Source organism: Coenobita brevimanus, chromosome 30 (assembly GCF_032717465.1).
Source record: "Coenobita brevimanus isolate Jiangsu-jjx chromosome 30, ASM3271746v2, whole genome shotgun sequence".
NCBI lineage: Eukaryota > Metazoa > Arthropoda > Malacostraca > Decapoda > Coenobitidae > Coenobita > Coenobita brevimanus.
In genome coordinates this window covers 678,385-697,253 of record NC_136983.1, presented here as the reverse complement: position 1 = coordinate 697,253, position 18,869 = coordinate 678,385, and the positions used below count along the sequence as shown (strand labels likewise).

Below are 18,869 nucleotides of genomic sequence, written 5' to 3'. Positions count from 1 at the left end.
TAGATAAAAGAATCCGTAACCCCTTTCAGCTCAGGTGTGGACAGACTGCAGGGTTTTGACTAGTAACCAAGGAGACTGTGCGTACGTAAAATGTGCATGGGAGTGAATGTCCTAGTTTATCTAATAACGATGTGAAGATTTTGATGTGTGTGTGTGTGTGTGTGTGTGTGTGTGTGTGTGTGTGTGTGTGGTCATTTACGTGCAAAACATTATGAGCATGGGAGTGGATGTGTGTGTGGGGGGGATGTGCGTGCAAACATCATGAACGTGGGAGTGGATGTGTGTGTGTGTGTGTGTGTGTGTGTGTGTGTGTGTGTGTGTGGCCATGTGCGTGCGTGTGTATGGCCATGTGCGTAAAATCATATGCGTGGGAGTAGATGGCCCGGTTTATCTCAAGGTAATATAGGACCTTAAGAATGTGTGTGTGTGTGTGTGTGTGTGTGTGTGTGTGTGGCCATGTGCGTGCGTAAGGCTCTGGCATCACCTGGCCAACTCCCGCGCTGTCTGCCACACGCACACACACACACACATTTCCCCTTGACATCGTCCGCTTTACCTTTGTTTCGCCCGCACTCAAAAATGTTCATCCCGTCTCTTTAAGCGGCAGCCTGTGACAAATACCGGGTCTGGCGGCATTTAAATATAGTCGAGGCATTAATGGCGTTTTAAATTTGAATATAACGGCATAAACGGTATTTTTGAACACCTGCGCGGGAGATGGGAGTCTAGGTTCTGCGCATCCTCCTTTCCTCCCTGCTTCCTCTTCCCACGTGCGAATAAGCAGCTCAAAGATTGCCCCAAATGCTCATTTACATTCAGAAAGCAGGCATATTACCCATTTTCCGCGTGATTTGGCCTAGCTAGGAGGTGAAACTAGGAGGCGTTAGGCATGCTGGGGTACTGGGGTGAGGCCAGCGTGGGGAGGTGTCAGCTATGCGGTAATGGCGGTGGCTGTAGTGCGCATGCCCGTCCTGCCTATAACGAAATGGAGCGCTGCGGTACATTCGCTAGTGTTCGCTCCCTTGACCAATCAGCATTAGGCTTTCAAGTGGGTTTCGCGCACGGGGGACAGCAAACAACGGAGGAGAGAGAGGAGGAGAGGCAGCCCCAGTCACCGAAACCGCTTCCTTGTGTGTGTGTGTATGTGAAGGAACGCATCAAACCCGTGCTAATCAGCCCACATAGTTTGCACGCCAACCTTTCGCACCATCGCTCACGCCTCAATCGATCATCCCGTCTCCCAGAATCAATACCCCCTGAATATACCACCTTATACCTCTTGGCCAAACCCGGACCCTCATACTCTCTTTCGTTATATATATTTGCTCTGCTAATTTCGTTATAACCATACCCAGACGCCGATATACCTTCGTTATACTGCCATACCTAGACGCTCATATACTTAATTGTATATACAGTATACTATTTGGCTTTTTTTGGAGCACTTAAAAAAAATACCGTTGCACTTAATATATAGTTTTGCTGCACGTGGTTAATTATATACTTTTTTGGATATATTTTTCAAACTACGGGGGTATAATTATAGTTTCCAGTGAGATTTTAAACCACCAACCGCCCACACGCTGAATATAATAATCTGGAAATAATAATTAAAGATATACGCATTTTATATATATAATTCCGCTATAACGGGGACGATTATAGTTTTCAATATAATTTTCAAGGTAGAGAGGGGCTATAATCCATTGGAAATTCTTACTATGGATTTTTCCCCTTTGTTAATTAAGGTATTTTGGTAACAGAAAAAAGTCAATTGCAATAGACCCTTCTTGGAGTAGTGCTGGGTGGTCAAGATGTCTGGGAAGAGGTCAGGCGGGAAGGTCAAGGCCGCGGATGACGCTGCCAAGGTCACGGAGCAGGAGGGTGAGAACGAGAGTGAAAGTTTGGCCAAGAAGCTGCTGGCCCCCTCGAGTGAGAGTGACACGCCCAGCCCTACCGGTGGACGCGTTACCAGGGCGACCAGGCTGAGGGACGACGTAAAGAACACACGAAGGAGGAAGCAACAGCAACAGCAGCAGCAGCAGCAGCAGGAGGAGGAGGGGAACGAGAGCGAGAGCGTGGTGGAGGAGGAGGAAGATAAAGGCAGCGAGACAGACGACGCTGATGAAACCTGCTTCCGAATTGATAAGGTGTACAGCGTGGCGGACGACCAGCAGAATGACGTGGAACCGCTGCCTAGTCACGAAGAAGTGAAGCCCAAGATGAAGGATGAGAATGAGAAGACTGGGAATTCCGTTGCCGGGCTGGAGAAGGGGGCGCTGAAGGAGGCGCTGACGCTGAAGGAAGAACCCAAGGCGAAGGACGAGAAGCAGATCAAGCCACGCCTGCAGACGACCACGCTGGCTAAGGTGCCGGCGTTGGCTGGCAGCGTGGGCAGCGTCAGGATGCTGGGGGCGGGGGTGCGCGGCACCAACATGCCCTTCATAGTCAGCATGGGCGCCGGCAGTCCCGGCATTCCACTCCTGCCGGCGGGGCTGCCGCCAGGCCGCTACGTGATCCTGCCAGGCACGTCCACCACCACCACCAAAACAGCCACGGTGACCACCATGTCCAGCGGCCACGCCCCACGCCTGGCAACAACGGCCGCGGCAGGAGGCAGCCTGGTAACGGCGCAGACGGTGTTGGCTGCCCCCCCCGCGGCGCCCCCTCCCGCCCCCCAGCTGCCCCCGGCCAAGCTGTTCACACGGGAGCGCGGCCGCAGGAAGTCGTACACGACGGGGGAGAAGCTGGCCATGATCGAGGCGGTGGAGGGAGGCCAGAGGAAGAGCGTTGTGGCAGACCGCTTCGGTGTGGCGCCATCCACGCTGGCCTGTATACTGGCACAGAGGCACAAGATACGATCCGAAAAGGTACACCAGAGATGGGTGCGTAGCTGTGCCTACACCACCATTGTTACTCCCACTACCACCACCACCATTGCTATTACCACCACCACCACCATTGTTACTCCCACTACCACCACCACTATTACCACCACCACTGCTATTGCCACCACCACCACCACCATTACTATTGCCACCACCACCACTACTACTTTTACCACCACCACACCACTACTATTACCACCACCACTACTATTACCACCACCACCACTATCACCACCACCACCACCACCACCACTATCACCACCACCACACCACTACTGTCACAACCGTCATCAGCATCACGCCCCTTCCACCCTCCCCCCACCACCAGACCTATTTGTGTTAGGGCAGAGGTAATTGGCAAGTAACTAACCTATTTTGTGACGAGGGAAGAACTGCAGGATGTCCCCCCCCACCCCCACCAAACCCCCTCCCACACAGCCATACAACACCCCCACCCCCACCTCTCTATCTCCCCACACAGCCATCCAACCCCCCCACCTCTCTCTCTCTCTCTCTCTTTCTCGACACAGCCATCCAACCCCCCCCCACCTCTCTCTCTCTCCACACAGGCATCCAACCCCCCCACCTCTCTCTCTCTCTCTCTCTCTCTGTGTGTGTGAGAGAGAGAGAGAGAGGAGGGGGATAGGACAACCTGATAGCGTAGGACAGGGTGACATGGAGGCGATTTGACTATGACTACCCCTTAGGAAATTGCTGCGTGTGGCTATAGATAGGTAGAAAGACAGATGAAGATATAGATAGATGTATGGATAGATAGACAGGTAGACAGACAGATAGATAGATAGATAGAATAGCAGACTCATACAGGTCATAATAGCCTACTTAACGCAACTTTCGATATTATAAGGTTAATAGATAGATGAATAGATAGACAGATAGATAGACATGATAGATAGATAGATAGACAGATAGATAGACATGATAGATAGAGAGATATAATAGACTCATTCAGGCGATAAGTCAAACACCAATTGCGTCTGTGTGTTATCTATTATCAGCGAGCACAGGTGATTACGTGTTGATTACGGCGTGAGAGACTGACTAGAAGAGTGAGGATGAGGGGGGAGAGGGAGGCCGAGGTTGAGGTGGTGAATATGGAAGAGAAACTGACTAGAAGTGGCACAGGTGATTACGTCTTGATTAGGTTCATTCTCGGCAGCGTGAGAGACTGACTGGGAGAGTGAGTGAGAATGAGGGAAGGGCAGGCCGGGGTTAAGAGGGTGGATATGGACCAGAGACTGACGAGGAGAGTATGTGAGGGTGAGATGGAGAGATGAGAGGGGGTGAGTTGAGGTGAGGGCAACCTAATGGCGATGGAGACGATTTGTTTGTAGCCACCCCTTACGAGACACACACACAGCCCTATTTACAAGCCCATTTACAACCCTTACTTAACCCTATTTCTTAACTATTTACAACCCCATTTACAACCATCACTTAACCCTATTTCGTAACTATCCCAATTCGCTGCCCATTCTTCCAGTCACCACCAGAATTCATCCCTATTTTCAAGCCAATTACGAAGCCCTATTCCGAGCCCAGACCCTATTACATGTCCTCCCTATTTCGAACACTAATATTTTCGTTTCAGTACTGGCCCAATTTCGCCCATTTCGATTTTTTTTTACCTGTAGCGACGTCAAAAAGTCTTTAAGTAGCACACCTGTTTCTCTCTCTCTCTCCCTCTCTCTCTTTCTCAGCTTGACATGGAGAGAGAGACTGACAAATGGGGAAGTGAAGGAGCATTGTGGTGTGGATGTGGATGTGATAGGAAGCGTTAGGAGAAACACACTGAGGTGGTCTGGCCATGTGGAGAGGGTGGAGGGTGAGAGACTGACGAGGAGAGTGTGTGAGTGAGAGGTGGTTGTGGATGTGACAGGAAGCGTTAGGAGAAACACACTGAGGTGGTCTGGCCATGTGGAGAGGGTGGAGGGTGAGAGACTGACGAGGAGAGTGTATGTGAGTGAGAGGTGGTTGTGGATGTGATAGGAAGCGTTAGGAGAAACACACTGAGGTGGTCTGGCCATGTGGAGAGGGTGGAGGGTGAGAGACTGACGAGGAGAGTGTATGTGAGTGAGGTGGAGGGGGGGGAGACCAAGGATGAGATGGAGGGATGGAGTGGAGAGGTATATGAGACAGGGGAGCAGGGCAGTGAAATGGCGGGGGACAGGGTGACGTGAGGGCGATTTGTTTGTGGCCACCCCGTATGGGATTGAGGCGTGTGGCGATAGATAGAAATACGAAGTGGCTCAGCTTGAAATTCTGAGTTGACCTGACATGTAAACTGGTGCACAGGTTCGCCGCAGGTGTATACAGTCTCTCGTTAGGTTTATTTAAACTACAAACTAATCCAGTCATAGTTCAAACTGTGAGTCTTTACAGGTACTTAGCAGGCTCGCTTAACCAGCCAACCCCAATTTAAACCAACTAAACCCTACTTACACCAACCAAACCCTACTTAAACCAACCAGACCCTACTTAAACCAACCAAACCCTACTTAAACCAACCAAACCCTACTTACACCAACCAAACCCTACTTACACCAACTAAACCATATTTGGAACCAACCAAGCCTTATGTAAACAAACACGATTCTTAACGGCCTTCACCTAACCGTATTTCAAATTCAAATCTTACCGGACTACACCTAACCGTCCCTCCCTCTCTTTGACCCCACAGGATTCAAATTCAAATCTTAACGGACTACACCTAACCGTCCCTCCCTCTCTCTCTTTGACCCCACAGGATTCAAATTCAAATCTTAACGAACTACACCTAACCGTCCCTCCCTCGCTTTGACCCCACAGGATTCAAATTCAAATCTTAACGAACTGCACCTAACCGTCCCTTCCTCTCTCTCCGGCCCCACAGGACAACCTTGCCCGTCGTCGTGTGCGCCACCCTCGTTACCCACTACGAGATGACCAGAGCGGCGTGTCCCTGGCCTCCTCCACGCCTGACACGCCCTTTACACACTTCCTGGCGCCCCTGTCCTCTCCTGTCGCCCCGCCAGCGTTACTTGACACGCAGCCCGAGGAAATTATTGCCGGTAAGTTGTACTGTGTGTGTGTGTGTGTGTGTGTGTGTGTGTGTGTGTGTGTGTGTACCACGTTCTAGTATACAGGACTGTGTGTGTGTGTGTGTGTGTGTGTGTGTGTGTGTGTGTGTGTGTGTGTACCACGTTCTAGTATACAGGAGTGTGTGTGTGTGTGTGTGTGTGTACCACGTCTAGTATACAGGAGTGTGTGTGTGTGTGTGTGTGTGTGTGTGTGTGTGTGTGTGTGTGTGTGTGTGTGTGTGGATCTTGACCAGGTGGCAGCAGACGCCATGAGCCGCTTTACCCAAACACCTTCACCTCAGTAACTTCGGCCTGGTATTCTCGTCGAGTAAGAAAGCACCCTAACACCTCTTCCTTAGCGATTTATTTTTGGACATGGCTGGTTAATATCCTTTTGTACGTTATTTATGCAGAGTATGGTGATGTTTGAAGGATTTATATAACAGAATACGGTAATATGGTATAACAGATAAAATAAATCGCCTGGGAAAAGGTGTTAGGTATTAGGTCTACCCTGGGAATCAATCCGTGGCAGCTTCCTAGCTAGTAGCGCTGAATCCACTGGGCCACCTCAACCAGTCCCCGTAGGTGTAATCATCAGGCTGCCACACACACACACACACACACACACACACACACACACACACACACACACACACACACACACACACACACACACAATTAGGAACTTTACCCACAAACACACGTATTTGCAACTATACACACACAAACACCCGTATTTCCAACTTTACACACACACACACACACACACACACACACACACACACACAATAACAAGAGGCTGTGTTATTTTACGTGCGGAGTGTGGTGTGGCGGCGGCGGCGGCGGTGGTGGGGGTCGGGGATGCGAGACAGGGCGGGGTTAGCCAAATGTAATAGATATATAGACAGATAGATAAACAAAAATATATAATCATCTCTGTGGTGGTGGTGGTGGTGGTTGTGGTAGAGGAGGGTCAGGCAGGGCGAGGTAAAGGTGAACTTGAGACGGAAAAATAGGGAATAGATAGATAAATAGATAGATAAGTAACCTGTGTGGTGGTGGTGGTGGTAGAGGCAGTAGCGATAGATATAGATAAAATAAATAGATAATAACTTCTGTGGTGGTGGTGGTGGTGGTGAGGCAGTAACGATAGATATAGATAAAATAAGTAGATAATAACTACTGTGGTGGTGGTGGAGGGAGCGGCAGTAACGATAGATATAGATAAAATAAGCAGATAATAACTACTGTGGTGGTGGTGGTGGAGGAGGAGGGAGAGGCAGTAACGATAGATATAGATAAAATAAGCAGATAATAACTACTGTGGTGGTGGTGGTGGTGGTGGAGGGAGCGGCAGTAACGATAGATATAGATAAAATAAGCAGATAATAACTACTGTGGTGGTGGTGGTGGAGGAGGAGGGAGCGGCAGTAACGATAGATATAGATAAAATAAGCAGATAATAACTACTGTGGTGGTGGTGGTGGAGGAGGAGGGAGCGGCAGTAACGATAGATATAGATAAAATAAGCAGATAATAACTACTGTGGTGGTGGTGGTGGTGGTGGAGGGAGAGGCAGTAACGATAGATATAGATAAAATAAGTAGATAATAACTACTGTGGTGGTGGTGGTGGAGGAGGAGGGAGCGGCAGTAACGATAGATATAGATAAAATAAGCAGATAATAACTACTGTGGTGGTGGTGGTGGTGGTGGAGGGAGCGGCAGTAACGATAGATATAGATAAAATAAGTAGATAATAACTACTGTGGTGGTGGTGGTGGAGGGAGAGGCAGTAACGATAGATATAGATAAAATAAGCAGATAATAACTACTGTGGTGGTGGTGGTGGTGGTGAGGCAGGGCGAGGCAATACTCTGACATATTTCAAGGTCGCGAATTATTCTTAGTGGGCGCGCAGGCCACCACAGACGCCATTCTTACGCCGCGGACCAGATCAATACACGTAATTATCACAAGGCGCTGAATTACATCTATTATTATCTGTTTCCACGTGCTGAGTCGTAGAACGGAAATTGACGTGTTTAAAGGACGTGAAATAAGCTTGACATGGCATTTAAATAAGCTTGGTAGACTGGCATTTAAGCTGGATAGACTGGCATTTAAATAAGCTGGATAGACTGGCATTTAAATAAGCTGGATAGACTGGCATTTAAATAAGCTGGATAGACTGGCATTTAAATAAGCTGGATAGACTGGCATTTAAATAAGCTGGATAGACTGGCATTTAAATAAGCTTGATGTACTGGCATTTAAATAAGCTTGATGTACTGGCATTTAAATAAGCTTGATAGACTGGCATTTAAATAAGCTTGATAGACTGGCATTTAAATAAGCCTGATAGACTGGCATTTAAGCTTGATAGACTGGCATTTAAATAAGCTTGATAGACTGGCATTTAAATAAGCTGGATAGACTGGCATTTAAATAAGCTTAATATACTGGCATTTAAATACGCTTGATAGACTGGCATTTAAGCTTGATAGACTGGCATTTAAGCTTGATAGAATGGCATTTAAGCTTGATAGAATGGCATTTAAGCTTGATAGACTGGCATTTAAATAAGCTTGATAGACTGGCATTTAAATAAGCTTGATAGACTGGCATTTAAATAAGCTTGATAGACTGGCATTTAAATAAGCTTAATATACTGGCATTTTTTAAATAAGCTTAATATACTGGCATTTAAATAAGCTTAATAGACTGGCATTTAAATAAGCTTAATATACTGGCATTTAAATAAGCTTAATAGACTGGCATTTAAGCTTAATAGACTGGCATTTAAGCTTGATAGACTGGCATTTAAATAAGCTTAATAGACTGGCATTTAAATAAGCTTGATAGACTGGCATTTAAATAAGCTTGATAGACTGGCATTTAAATAAGCTTGATAGACTGGCATTTAAATAAGCTTAATATACTGGCATTTAAATAACCTTAATATACTGGCATTTAAATAAGCTTAAAATACTGGCATTTAAATAAGCTTGATACACTCGCATTTAAATAAGCTTGATAGACTGGCATTTAAATAAGCTTAATATACTGGCATTTAAATACGCTTGATAGACTGGCATTTAAATAAGCCTGATAGACTGGCATTTAAATAAGCTTGATAGACTGGCATTTAAGCTTAATATCCCTTTTAGTCCTTTATATTCTTAAATGTAAAATGTTAAAAAATAATTGTTTACAGCGGAACACAGTGCGAAGTCAAAGCGAACCATTTTGACAAATTTCCTCATCACTCATCCCTGGTAAACATCCACCTGATTCATTTATTCATTGATGTCTAGAAAATATGTATGTTAAAAATAGGTTAGATTTGACGGATATAGTTAGAGGTGAGCGCCTTTTTTTTTATTATTATTATTAAAGGAAGAAGGAACCCAAGGCTAGATGCCCGCAAGGCTGTTCCCTTAAATAATAATAATAATAATAATATAAAAGATCACACAGCCAAATTCAAGATGCGTTCATTTCGAGGTGCCTGGACACACAGCGTTCAAAAGATTGGAGGTCATAGTCAGTAGGAAACACAGACAAAGGAAGGCAGTTCCAGAGTTGACCTGTTGCATACATGAAGGACTGGGAGTATTACTTAACCACTCCCTACCTACCTACTTAACTCCCTATCTACCTACACTGGAGGTCATAGGCAGTAGGAAACAGACAAAGGAAGGCAGTTCCAGAGTTGACCTGTTGCATACATGAAGGACTGCTTAATTGCCGTCCCTCATCTTGAATGCTGAGTTGTTAGCAATATATTAAGACTAGAATACGATGCTAGTCACGAAGAAGTGCTGTAGAAAGGATGTAGAGCCGTAGTACTGTCTCATTCTGCCACTGAGCTACGTGAAATAAGCTACAAAAGGATACGATGCTAGTCACGAAGAAGTGCTGTGGAAAGGATGTAGAGCCATAGTATTGTCTTATTCTGCCACTGAGCTACGCGAAGTAAGTTGCAAAAGGACGAAAATCTGGGCCAAGTTAAGGTGGATGGACTATAGGCGCGTACCTGGCAAATCTCCCACTCGAAAGCAGAGTTGTAACGAGATTTAACACTCGAATATGGTGCAAGTCACGAAGAAGTGCTGTGGAAAGGATGTAGAGCCGTAGTACCGTCTCTGTCACTGAACTACGTGAAATAAGCTACAAAAGGACGAGTATCTGAGCCAAGTTAAGGTGAATGCACTATAAACAAAAGAATAACAACAGAATATGGTGCTAGTCACGAAGAAGTGCTGTGGAAAGGATGCAGAGCCGTAGTACTGTCTCTGTCACTGAGCTACGTGAAATAAGCTACAAAAGGACGAGTATCTGAGCCAAGTTAAGGTGAATGCACTATAAACAAGAGAATAACACTAGAATATGGTGCAAGTCACGAAGAAGTGCTGGGATGCAGAGCCGTAGTACCGTCTCTGTCACTGAGCTACGTGAAATAAGCTACAAAAGGACGAGTATCTGGGCCAAGTTAAGGTGAATGAACTGCAGTGGAAGGAAACGTGTGATGTGAAGCGAAACATTTTGACACGTGGTTTAAGTTGGTCTGGCCCACCACAGCGGTTAGGTCAGTAACCCTTTAGGTTCCTGGAGGGATTGGCAAAGCTTTGTGTACATGGATCATCACCATCACCACTACCATCATCATCACCACTACCATCCTTTCATCATCACCACTACCATCATCACCATCACAAATACCATCATCATCATCATCACCACTACCATCATCATCACCACTACCATCATCACCATCACAAATACCATCATCATCATCATCACCACTACTACCTTCACCATCACCACTACCATCATCACCATCACAAATACCATCATCATCACCATCACCACTACCATCCTTTCATCATCACCACTACCATCATCACTATCACCACTGCTACCATCATCATCACCATCACCACTACCATCATCATTATCATCACCATCACAACTACCATCATTACCATCATCTCCACAACTACCATCATCACCATCACACAACTACCATCATCATCACCATCACAACTATCATCACCATCACCACTACTACCATCATCATCACCATCACAACTGTCATCACCATCACCACAACTACCATCATCATCACCACCACAACTATCATCATCATCATCATCAGTCTGTTTCCCTTTCATCATATCGTGGTCAAAGACAAGATTAGTTGATGTTGCTCCCCAAATCATGGCGGCAGAGGACGCTGCCTAACACCTTTTTGCCAGATGTGTGTGTGTGTGTGTGTGTGTGTGTGTGTGTGTATGTGTATGTGTGTGTGTGTGTGTGTGTGTGTGTGTGTGTGTTTTGAACGACTGTTATTTTTCCGTTAATGCTATTGGTCCCTGCCAGCCTGGTCGGTTGAAGTAATGATCCAGGCAAAATGACTCGATAATATTCAGCGTTGCCAGACGTACAATAATTATCGTACCAATGCGATGGTTTGGGATACGATACCACGCTTACGATAATGCAACAGTTGATGCGTCTGTGCAGTATTTCATTCAGGTCATGCCATGCTGTTTACTTAACACGTTGTAGGGCTTTCATTAAATCACTTATTCGTCTAACATATCATAAACATACGACATGTGATCCGGGCCAGTGTAAGTGCCGACCGTGCCGCGTGCAGACCGTCACGTGTCGCGTTCCTGTTCCTTTGTATCGTTGTGTGAGCGTCGTAGGTCTACCTGTTCAGTTCCCGTTGGCCTGCGGCTGGTGGGAGCACTGGGGGCCATGGGTCGTGGCTGGAAGGGCTCTCCTCACTCTCGTCATTTTCTAAAGTTTGTTTCCCTTTCAGAGAATGAATTGCTCTCGTCCACTTTATTTTTCTTTGTGGGGATATGATTTGGAGTGTTTGGGCAGGCCTAATATATGCTGTTATTTATTACATGTACCGGTAGATCAAAGGCGAATCTGCATAAAAGGAATGCGGACAACCAGCATGCAACTGTAGTTACGCAAGATGGGTCAGTCTGTCTAGGCGGAATAGGTACCGTCTTAAGTTGCAGCCAAGCGTAGGTCATTAGCATATATGGTTTAGACATTAAAGAAACTTACCCGTCAGTAGCCAATGCGCATTATTCATGTGCGTATATGTAGTAGTAATGCGGCCACACAGGGTAAATTTAGAGATAAGGCTTTAGTTCAGTACGATAATTTTGATAAAATGATAATTTTAACATGGCATATACGAGAATATGGGCTAGGGAATCTGGCAGCGCTGGGAGTAAGAGTGACCTTGTGGTGTACGAGGAAAGTTTGTGTGTCTCGCAGCTCACCACCTTGTGTTTCTTGTTTACCGTTCTTCACCGAGTTATTCAGTGCTCTATTATACTGTATTCTTGCCTGCCAACTTCTTCAATATGCCGAGGCCGAAAAAGCACCATCTGTTACGCCGTCTGCAAGCTGCACGGGCGAGAGAAGCGAGGAGGAGGTATAACCGACCTGTTGCCGTCAGCCCACCTGCCTCCGCCTACGCCTCCCCGCCTACACGCGTCATGGCACAAGTATCTTACACCCCAAGGGTCCTCGGTTCGTGTTCTCACCTGTTAAGGACGCTAACACCTCCCCCTAAGCTACTTATTTCTGGATACAGGTGGTCGATATCCTTTTGTACTGAGCGTTATTTATGATAATATTGGAAGGATTTATACAACAGAATTATGACAAGAAGGTGTAATAAAATAAATCGCTAAGGAAGAGGTGTTAGGGAGCCTCCTGCCTAAGTCGTGGTGGCATAAAATATTTTCTGAGCTTTAGTTATAAGGTAGGAATGAGTCTCCTTGGTTACTAGTCAAGTCAAGCCTCCAATCTGACTACACTTGGCCATCAACTGAGCTGAAATGGTATATATTATGGGCACCAGATTAGATCGCTCAGAGCGAAACAAAAGGGAAAGAGTTAGTAGACGAAGAATATTGACACACACACACACACACACACACACACACACACACGGATTCTGTAATATAAGTTTCAGTAAAGAGAGAGAGAGAGAGAGAGCAGCTCCCTTTCTTCGCGCCAAGCCCCCATCCGCAGCCGCCTGTGCTGCCGCATCACAAAGTAGCGTGGCGTCACTGCTCACTCAGAGCTGGTGTACCTTCCTTAAAAAGAAATTCCCATCGGGATTATTCCTCATGCATAGAGCATTATACCAGCATTATATTCATCGTAGATATTTTACAGACTCTTTAATGAGACACTGAAAAGTTCTCCATAGAGTTTACTAAAAGCCATCAAAGCTTATTGTGTGTGTTTACCTTCGGCACCTTTTGACCAGGTGTTGTGCATCACATTTGTTGGAAAAACTTGTAACGTTATATTGTACTCCATTCACTCTAACTTGACCAAAAATTGTCATCTCTCCATTTTAAATCCTGTCCTGTAACAGTAGATTAATACTACAATATGGTGCTTGTCACGAAGAAGTGCTATGGAATGGGTGCTGATCTAAAAGACCGGTAGTCTGATAGTGCCTCTCAAGTTAATGCCAAAATATGGTGCTAATCACGAAGAAGTTCAATGGAAAGGATGCTGATCTATGGCAGTCTTACTCCGCCGTTCAAATTTACAATATGGTGCTAGTCACGAAGAAGAGCTGTGGAGAGGACGCTGAGCTTAGTATTTCTGGCACTGAGATCAATGGTAAAATACTGTTCAGAAGCAAGGGTGTTAGTGGTGTGGTGCTGCTGACGTGTGCTGTCGGCTCTCGCAGTTCCAGTTACGAGTCAGAGTTGCCAGACAGCCTGCTGATGTGAGAGGATGTGTTTTGTAAAGTTACGCATTAATATTCACTCTCGTTTTCTCTGTAATGTTTTATTAAGGTGATTGTTAAATTACGTACCGGTAGTTTAAGTTCAGTTTGTATGCTAAAGAACTGAAAGTGCTACGTAATATAACTCTGGAATAGTTTGGACGTCTCCGATCTGGGAACCGTTGTTGCTTGAGTATACTAGATGATTCGAGTGACGTGCAAGATTATAAAAGGATGAAGGAGAGAGGAGTGTCAATTCAGTTCAGTGTGACCTGTGGCCTTTGCGAATTCAGTGTATCCTTGAAGTGTAGCTGGAAAGCAGTGTAATGACAGTAAATAAAGACAAGAGACGCGAGAAGCCTGTGTTGTTAGGCCTGAGTTGGTCGTGTGTATGTACCGTGTGGATCTGCTGCTGTTCACCGAAAATCAGTACCTAAGGAGAACAATTCACTAAGCGACGTTCTTTCCATACTGAGCTACTGCTGTATGAGTCTGTGGCAGTGTGGGATGTGGTCTTAATATGGTGCTGATCACGAAGAAGTGCTATGGAAAGGATGCTGACGTATTATTCTGCCGCTCAGATTAACACTATGGCGCTAGTCACGAAGAAGTGCTATGGAAGGGATGCTGACATATAGTAGTATTCTGCTACTCAGGTTAACACTACAATATGGCGCTGGTCACGAAGAAGTGCTGTGGAAATGCCGCTGAACTGTAACACTGCACTACTAATTCTGCCACTCAAATTAGCGCTAAAATATGGCGCTAATCACGAAGAAGTGCTTACCTATAACACTTATTCTGCCATTCAGAGTAACACTACAATATGGTGCTAATCACGAAGAAGTGCTGTAGAAAGAATGGAAATTATGCTGCAAAAGGATGAAAGTTAATGGTATATATCACGAGAGTAACACTGCGCTAGTCACGAAGAAGTGCTATAGAAAGAATGGAAATTATGCTGAAAAAGGATGAAAGTTAATGGTATATATCACGAGAGTATCACTGTGCTAGTCACGAAGAAGTGCTATAGGAGGGATGGAAAGTATGCAGCAAAAGGACGAAGGTTAATGGTGATACAACACGAGATTAACACTGCTAGTCACGAAGAAGATGCGCATCTATAGTAGTCTTATTCTGCCACCCAGTTTGGTATATATGGTGCTCGTCTCGTAGCTGTTTGCCAAGTCGTTTCCAGAATGTAAGATTAGACGGATGTAAGAGGAGAGAATATTCAAGTTGGTCTAAATGTCTATCCATCTATCTATTGCCAGACGCCATAATCCCGTAAGGGGTGGCCACAAACAAATCGCCTCCATGTCGCCCTGTCCCCCGCCATTTCACTGCCCTGCTCCCAGCTCACACCCCCCTCTCTCATATACCTCACCACTCCATCCCTCCATCTCATCCTTGACCTCCCCCTCCCTCTCACTCACATACACTCTCCTCGTCAGTCTCTCGCCCTCCATCAAATGTGGCCCTACAATTGCTAAAGTTTCAATAATACTTTTCATGACATGTTGCTCACGCTTCTCGAAATAAATCCTAGGACCCTATTTGCTTTATTTCTCGCATGAATACAGTTGCCTTCGTTTGAGGTCTTTCCTAACCCTAACTCCCATATCTCTCTCGCATTCTATTTTACTAATTTCTTTGTTATCTAAGTTGTATTTGGTATCCAGTGGTCTTGCCTACGTTGGTCTGGTCGTGGATGGCAGGCGAAAGATGAATGATGGGTCTGGGGTTTTGTTTCCAGTTTATTTTCAAAAGGGAGATATCTTGACAAGGGCAGTGGTTTCGTTGATGTTGGCTGCCTCTCCTCCTGTCTTTTCCACCGTGCCTCTCGTCTCCTGTCTCGTCCCAACCCCTTCTGACCAGTCTCTCCAGTTTCACCCGTGTGCTACTGGCTGGGTCAGGTGTGTGGCCATGTGTATGTGTCTGTGGTGACCTTCCATCAGGTGTGTAGTGAGACAGGGCATCATTCAAGTCTCTGTTCTCTACAGTCCTCTGAATATAATGTCTCGAGAGTGAAATGGTGGGGGACAGGGCGACATGGAGGCGATTTGTCTGTGGCCACACCTTACGGGATAAGGCGTCTGGCAATAGGTATATAGGTAGTGTATAAATGCCTTGAAGCTGAGCAGTGTTTGGGTGTAAATCTTTGGGGATAAAGAGTTGACATAAAACTCCATGGCATCCCCAACGATAAAGAACAGACCAAAGTGGATTCACAAGTGCACTGTACGATAAAAGAACAAATTAACGTAAACGACGCACGTATTTGCAGCCGCCGCCTCGACTCCAGTGCATACGAGAGAAATATGACAGACGAATTAACCGATACCACAAAGCCAGATACGCTGGAGAAAGGACGCCGCGCCCACGATGAATATGCCATCAAATTCAGTGGCTGGCGAGTATATTGCTCTTGTGTTACCCCCCCCCTCTCTCTCTCTCCATATTACTGGACCGTAAAATGTTTAACAAATATTCCACATCTTGACCAAGGGAGCTTCCTTGGCCGACCCAAGTAAACAAATCACACAGGAAAAGGCAAAAGGCAAGTCAGGTCAGTGGGGGAGGGGACGAAAACGGGTGCCTAGCGTGGCCTGACGTCACTAGGCCTGGTGCCTCAGTGTGACCCAGGCCACCACACTGATCGGGTCGTGCTCAGGGTCAACCAAATGCCAGATTATTGTGCAGTTGATGGCTGCACGTGTGCCTATTCGCACAAAGGAGACTATTCTCTACACAGGTTTCCTCAAGATGAAGAGCTTAGACAGAAGTGGATTAGTCTGTGTGGGAGAAGAGACAGTTTCAATGCCAACAACGCCAGGATATGTAGTTTACCTTTTTGTAGCTGATTCCTTTAAAAGAAATCTAAAATGTGAACTCCTGGGCCTTGCAGTTCCAGCCAAGATGCGAAAATTAGCGGAGGATGCAGTACCAGCCTTGTGCCTCCCCACAGCAAGAGGTATGGGTGTGTACATGTGCAGCAAAGCTTTACCTGATATTTGTTTCAGTTATAATTAAAAGATTTTTGTTTTATATGATCTTAATAGCTTAAGAATGTTTTATCTATCTATCTATCTATTGCCAGACGCCTCAAGAATGTTGATTGTAAATAATAGTATGCCTAAGCTATGGGGATAAGTACCGGGAAACATATGCTTGGGGATACGTGCAGGAAAGCATAATTATTAATAAATCTAATGATGTACTGTATATATACATTTATATACCGGTACTATATATACATATACAGATACACATGCATCTATATATAGTAAACAATGTTGTGAGCTGATGTCGTAAATAAGAGCAGGGTAAGGGAGGGATTTAAGAAGGGAGGAAGGGCGTGCGGCGTTTGTAAAGGAATTACCGTACCACATGTTATAGGTGAGAAGGAAGATGGAGTGGTGTAAGAGGAAAGGAATAGCATGGAGGAGAGAGGAAGAAGGAAGGGAAAGGAGGAGGGGAAAGAAAAGGAGGCATGAAGGAAGTAGAAATAGACCACACACACACACACACACACACACACACACGAACAGAGCAATTGATCAATGGAATGCACTACCGAATGAAATAGTGTGTGCCAAAACAATTCACAAATTTAAGGATATGTACGATAAATATGGTTTAAGACACGGGACAGTACGAGCTTGACTCATTCCTGTAAAGATACAATTAGGTAAGAACAATTAGGTAGGTAAGAACACACACACACACACACACACACACACACACACACACACACACACACACACACACACCTGTAAACCAGCATTTATAGAAGGTAGTACAGATATACGTAAATGTGCAGTATAACATATTGTATGTACTGATGAGAATGAAACTAGAGTGAGAGGGTAAAGGAGAAGGAAGGAAAGAACAGTATAAGGGAAGGAAATACATGAAAGGAGGAGAAAAGTTGTAAGTTCAAGTTCAAATAATTTATTTCCATAAAATATGGTTATTCTTACAAATCGGTATACAAAGTCACAGACAAAAATAGTCATGTCATATTCGATACATGATAATATCAACTACAAATCACTTAAAATTAACTCCCTAAGTTTAGATTTGAAAACATGTATGCTTCCGGAATGAGTGATATCAGTAGGTAAATTATTCCAGTTTGACGGAAGAGTGGAGAGGGAGGAGGGAAGTGTTGGGAAATGAGGTAGGGAAGGGAACTATGGGATGGGGAAAGATGATGATTGAGAAGACAGACTGGGAAAAATAATGAATGAGAAAGATTTGAGGCAAGAAAAGAGAGGAAGGGAGGAGGAGCAGGCCTTTTGTCATCAGGCCTACTGACGTCATCACGGCCCCGCCCATGCGCGCGGTAGGGAGCTTCCTTGACCGACGGGAATACGAACAAAATAAACCACTTAGGAAAAGGTGTTAGGGAGCTTCCTTGGCCGACGAGAATACGAACAAAATAAACCACTTAGGAAAAGGTGTTAGGGAGCCTCCTTGACCGACGAGAATACGAACAAAATAAACCACTTAGGAAAAGGTGTTAGGGAGCTTCCCTGGCCGACGAGAATACGAACAAAATAAACCACTTAGGAAAAGGTGTTAGGGAGCTTCCTTGGCCAACGAGAATACGAACAAAATAAACCACTTAGGAAAAGGTGTTAGGGAGCTTCCTTGACCGACGAGAATACGAAAATAAACCACTTAGGAAAAGGTGTTAGGGAGCTTCCTTGGCCGACGAGAATACGAACAAAATAAACCACTTAGGAAAAGGTGTTAGGGAGCTTCCCTGGCCGACGAGAATACAAACAAAATAAACCACTTAGGAAAAGGTGTTAGGGAGCCTCCTTGACCGACGAGAATACGAACAAAACAAACCACTTAGGTAAAGATGTTAGGGAGCTTCCTTGGCCAACGAGAATACGAACAAAATAAACCACTTAGGTAAAGATGTTAGGGAGCTTCCTTGGCCAACGAGAATACGAACAAAATAAACCACTTAGGTAAAGGTTTTAGGGAGCTTCCTTGGCCAACGAGAATACGAACAAAATAAACCACTTAGGAAAAGGTGTTAGGGAGCTTCCTTGGCCGACGAGAATACGAACAAAATAAACCACTTAGGTAAAGG

At 45.3% G+C, this 18,869-nt stretch overlaps 1 protein-coding gene across 1 annotated transcript in view; it reads left to right on the top strand.

The window, feature by feature from the left end:
- The first annotated feature begins 1,792 nt into the window (after positions 1 to 1,792).
- LOC145395199 (uncharacterized) overlaps positions 1,793 to 18,869 on the top strand; it is a 52,708-nt gene continuing 35,631 nt past the window's right edge. Inside the window, exons 1-2 of the mRNA XM_080268888.1 lie at positions 1,793 to 2,870; positions 5,782 to 5,959. Of these exons, the coding sequence (XP_080125014.1) occupies positions 1,815 to 2,870; positions 5,782 to 5,959 (1,234 nt within the window). The 5' untranslated portion in view covers positions 1,793 to 1,814. The remainder of the gene's footprint in view (positions 2,871 to 5,781; positions 5,960 to 18,869) is intronic.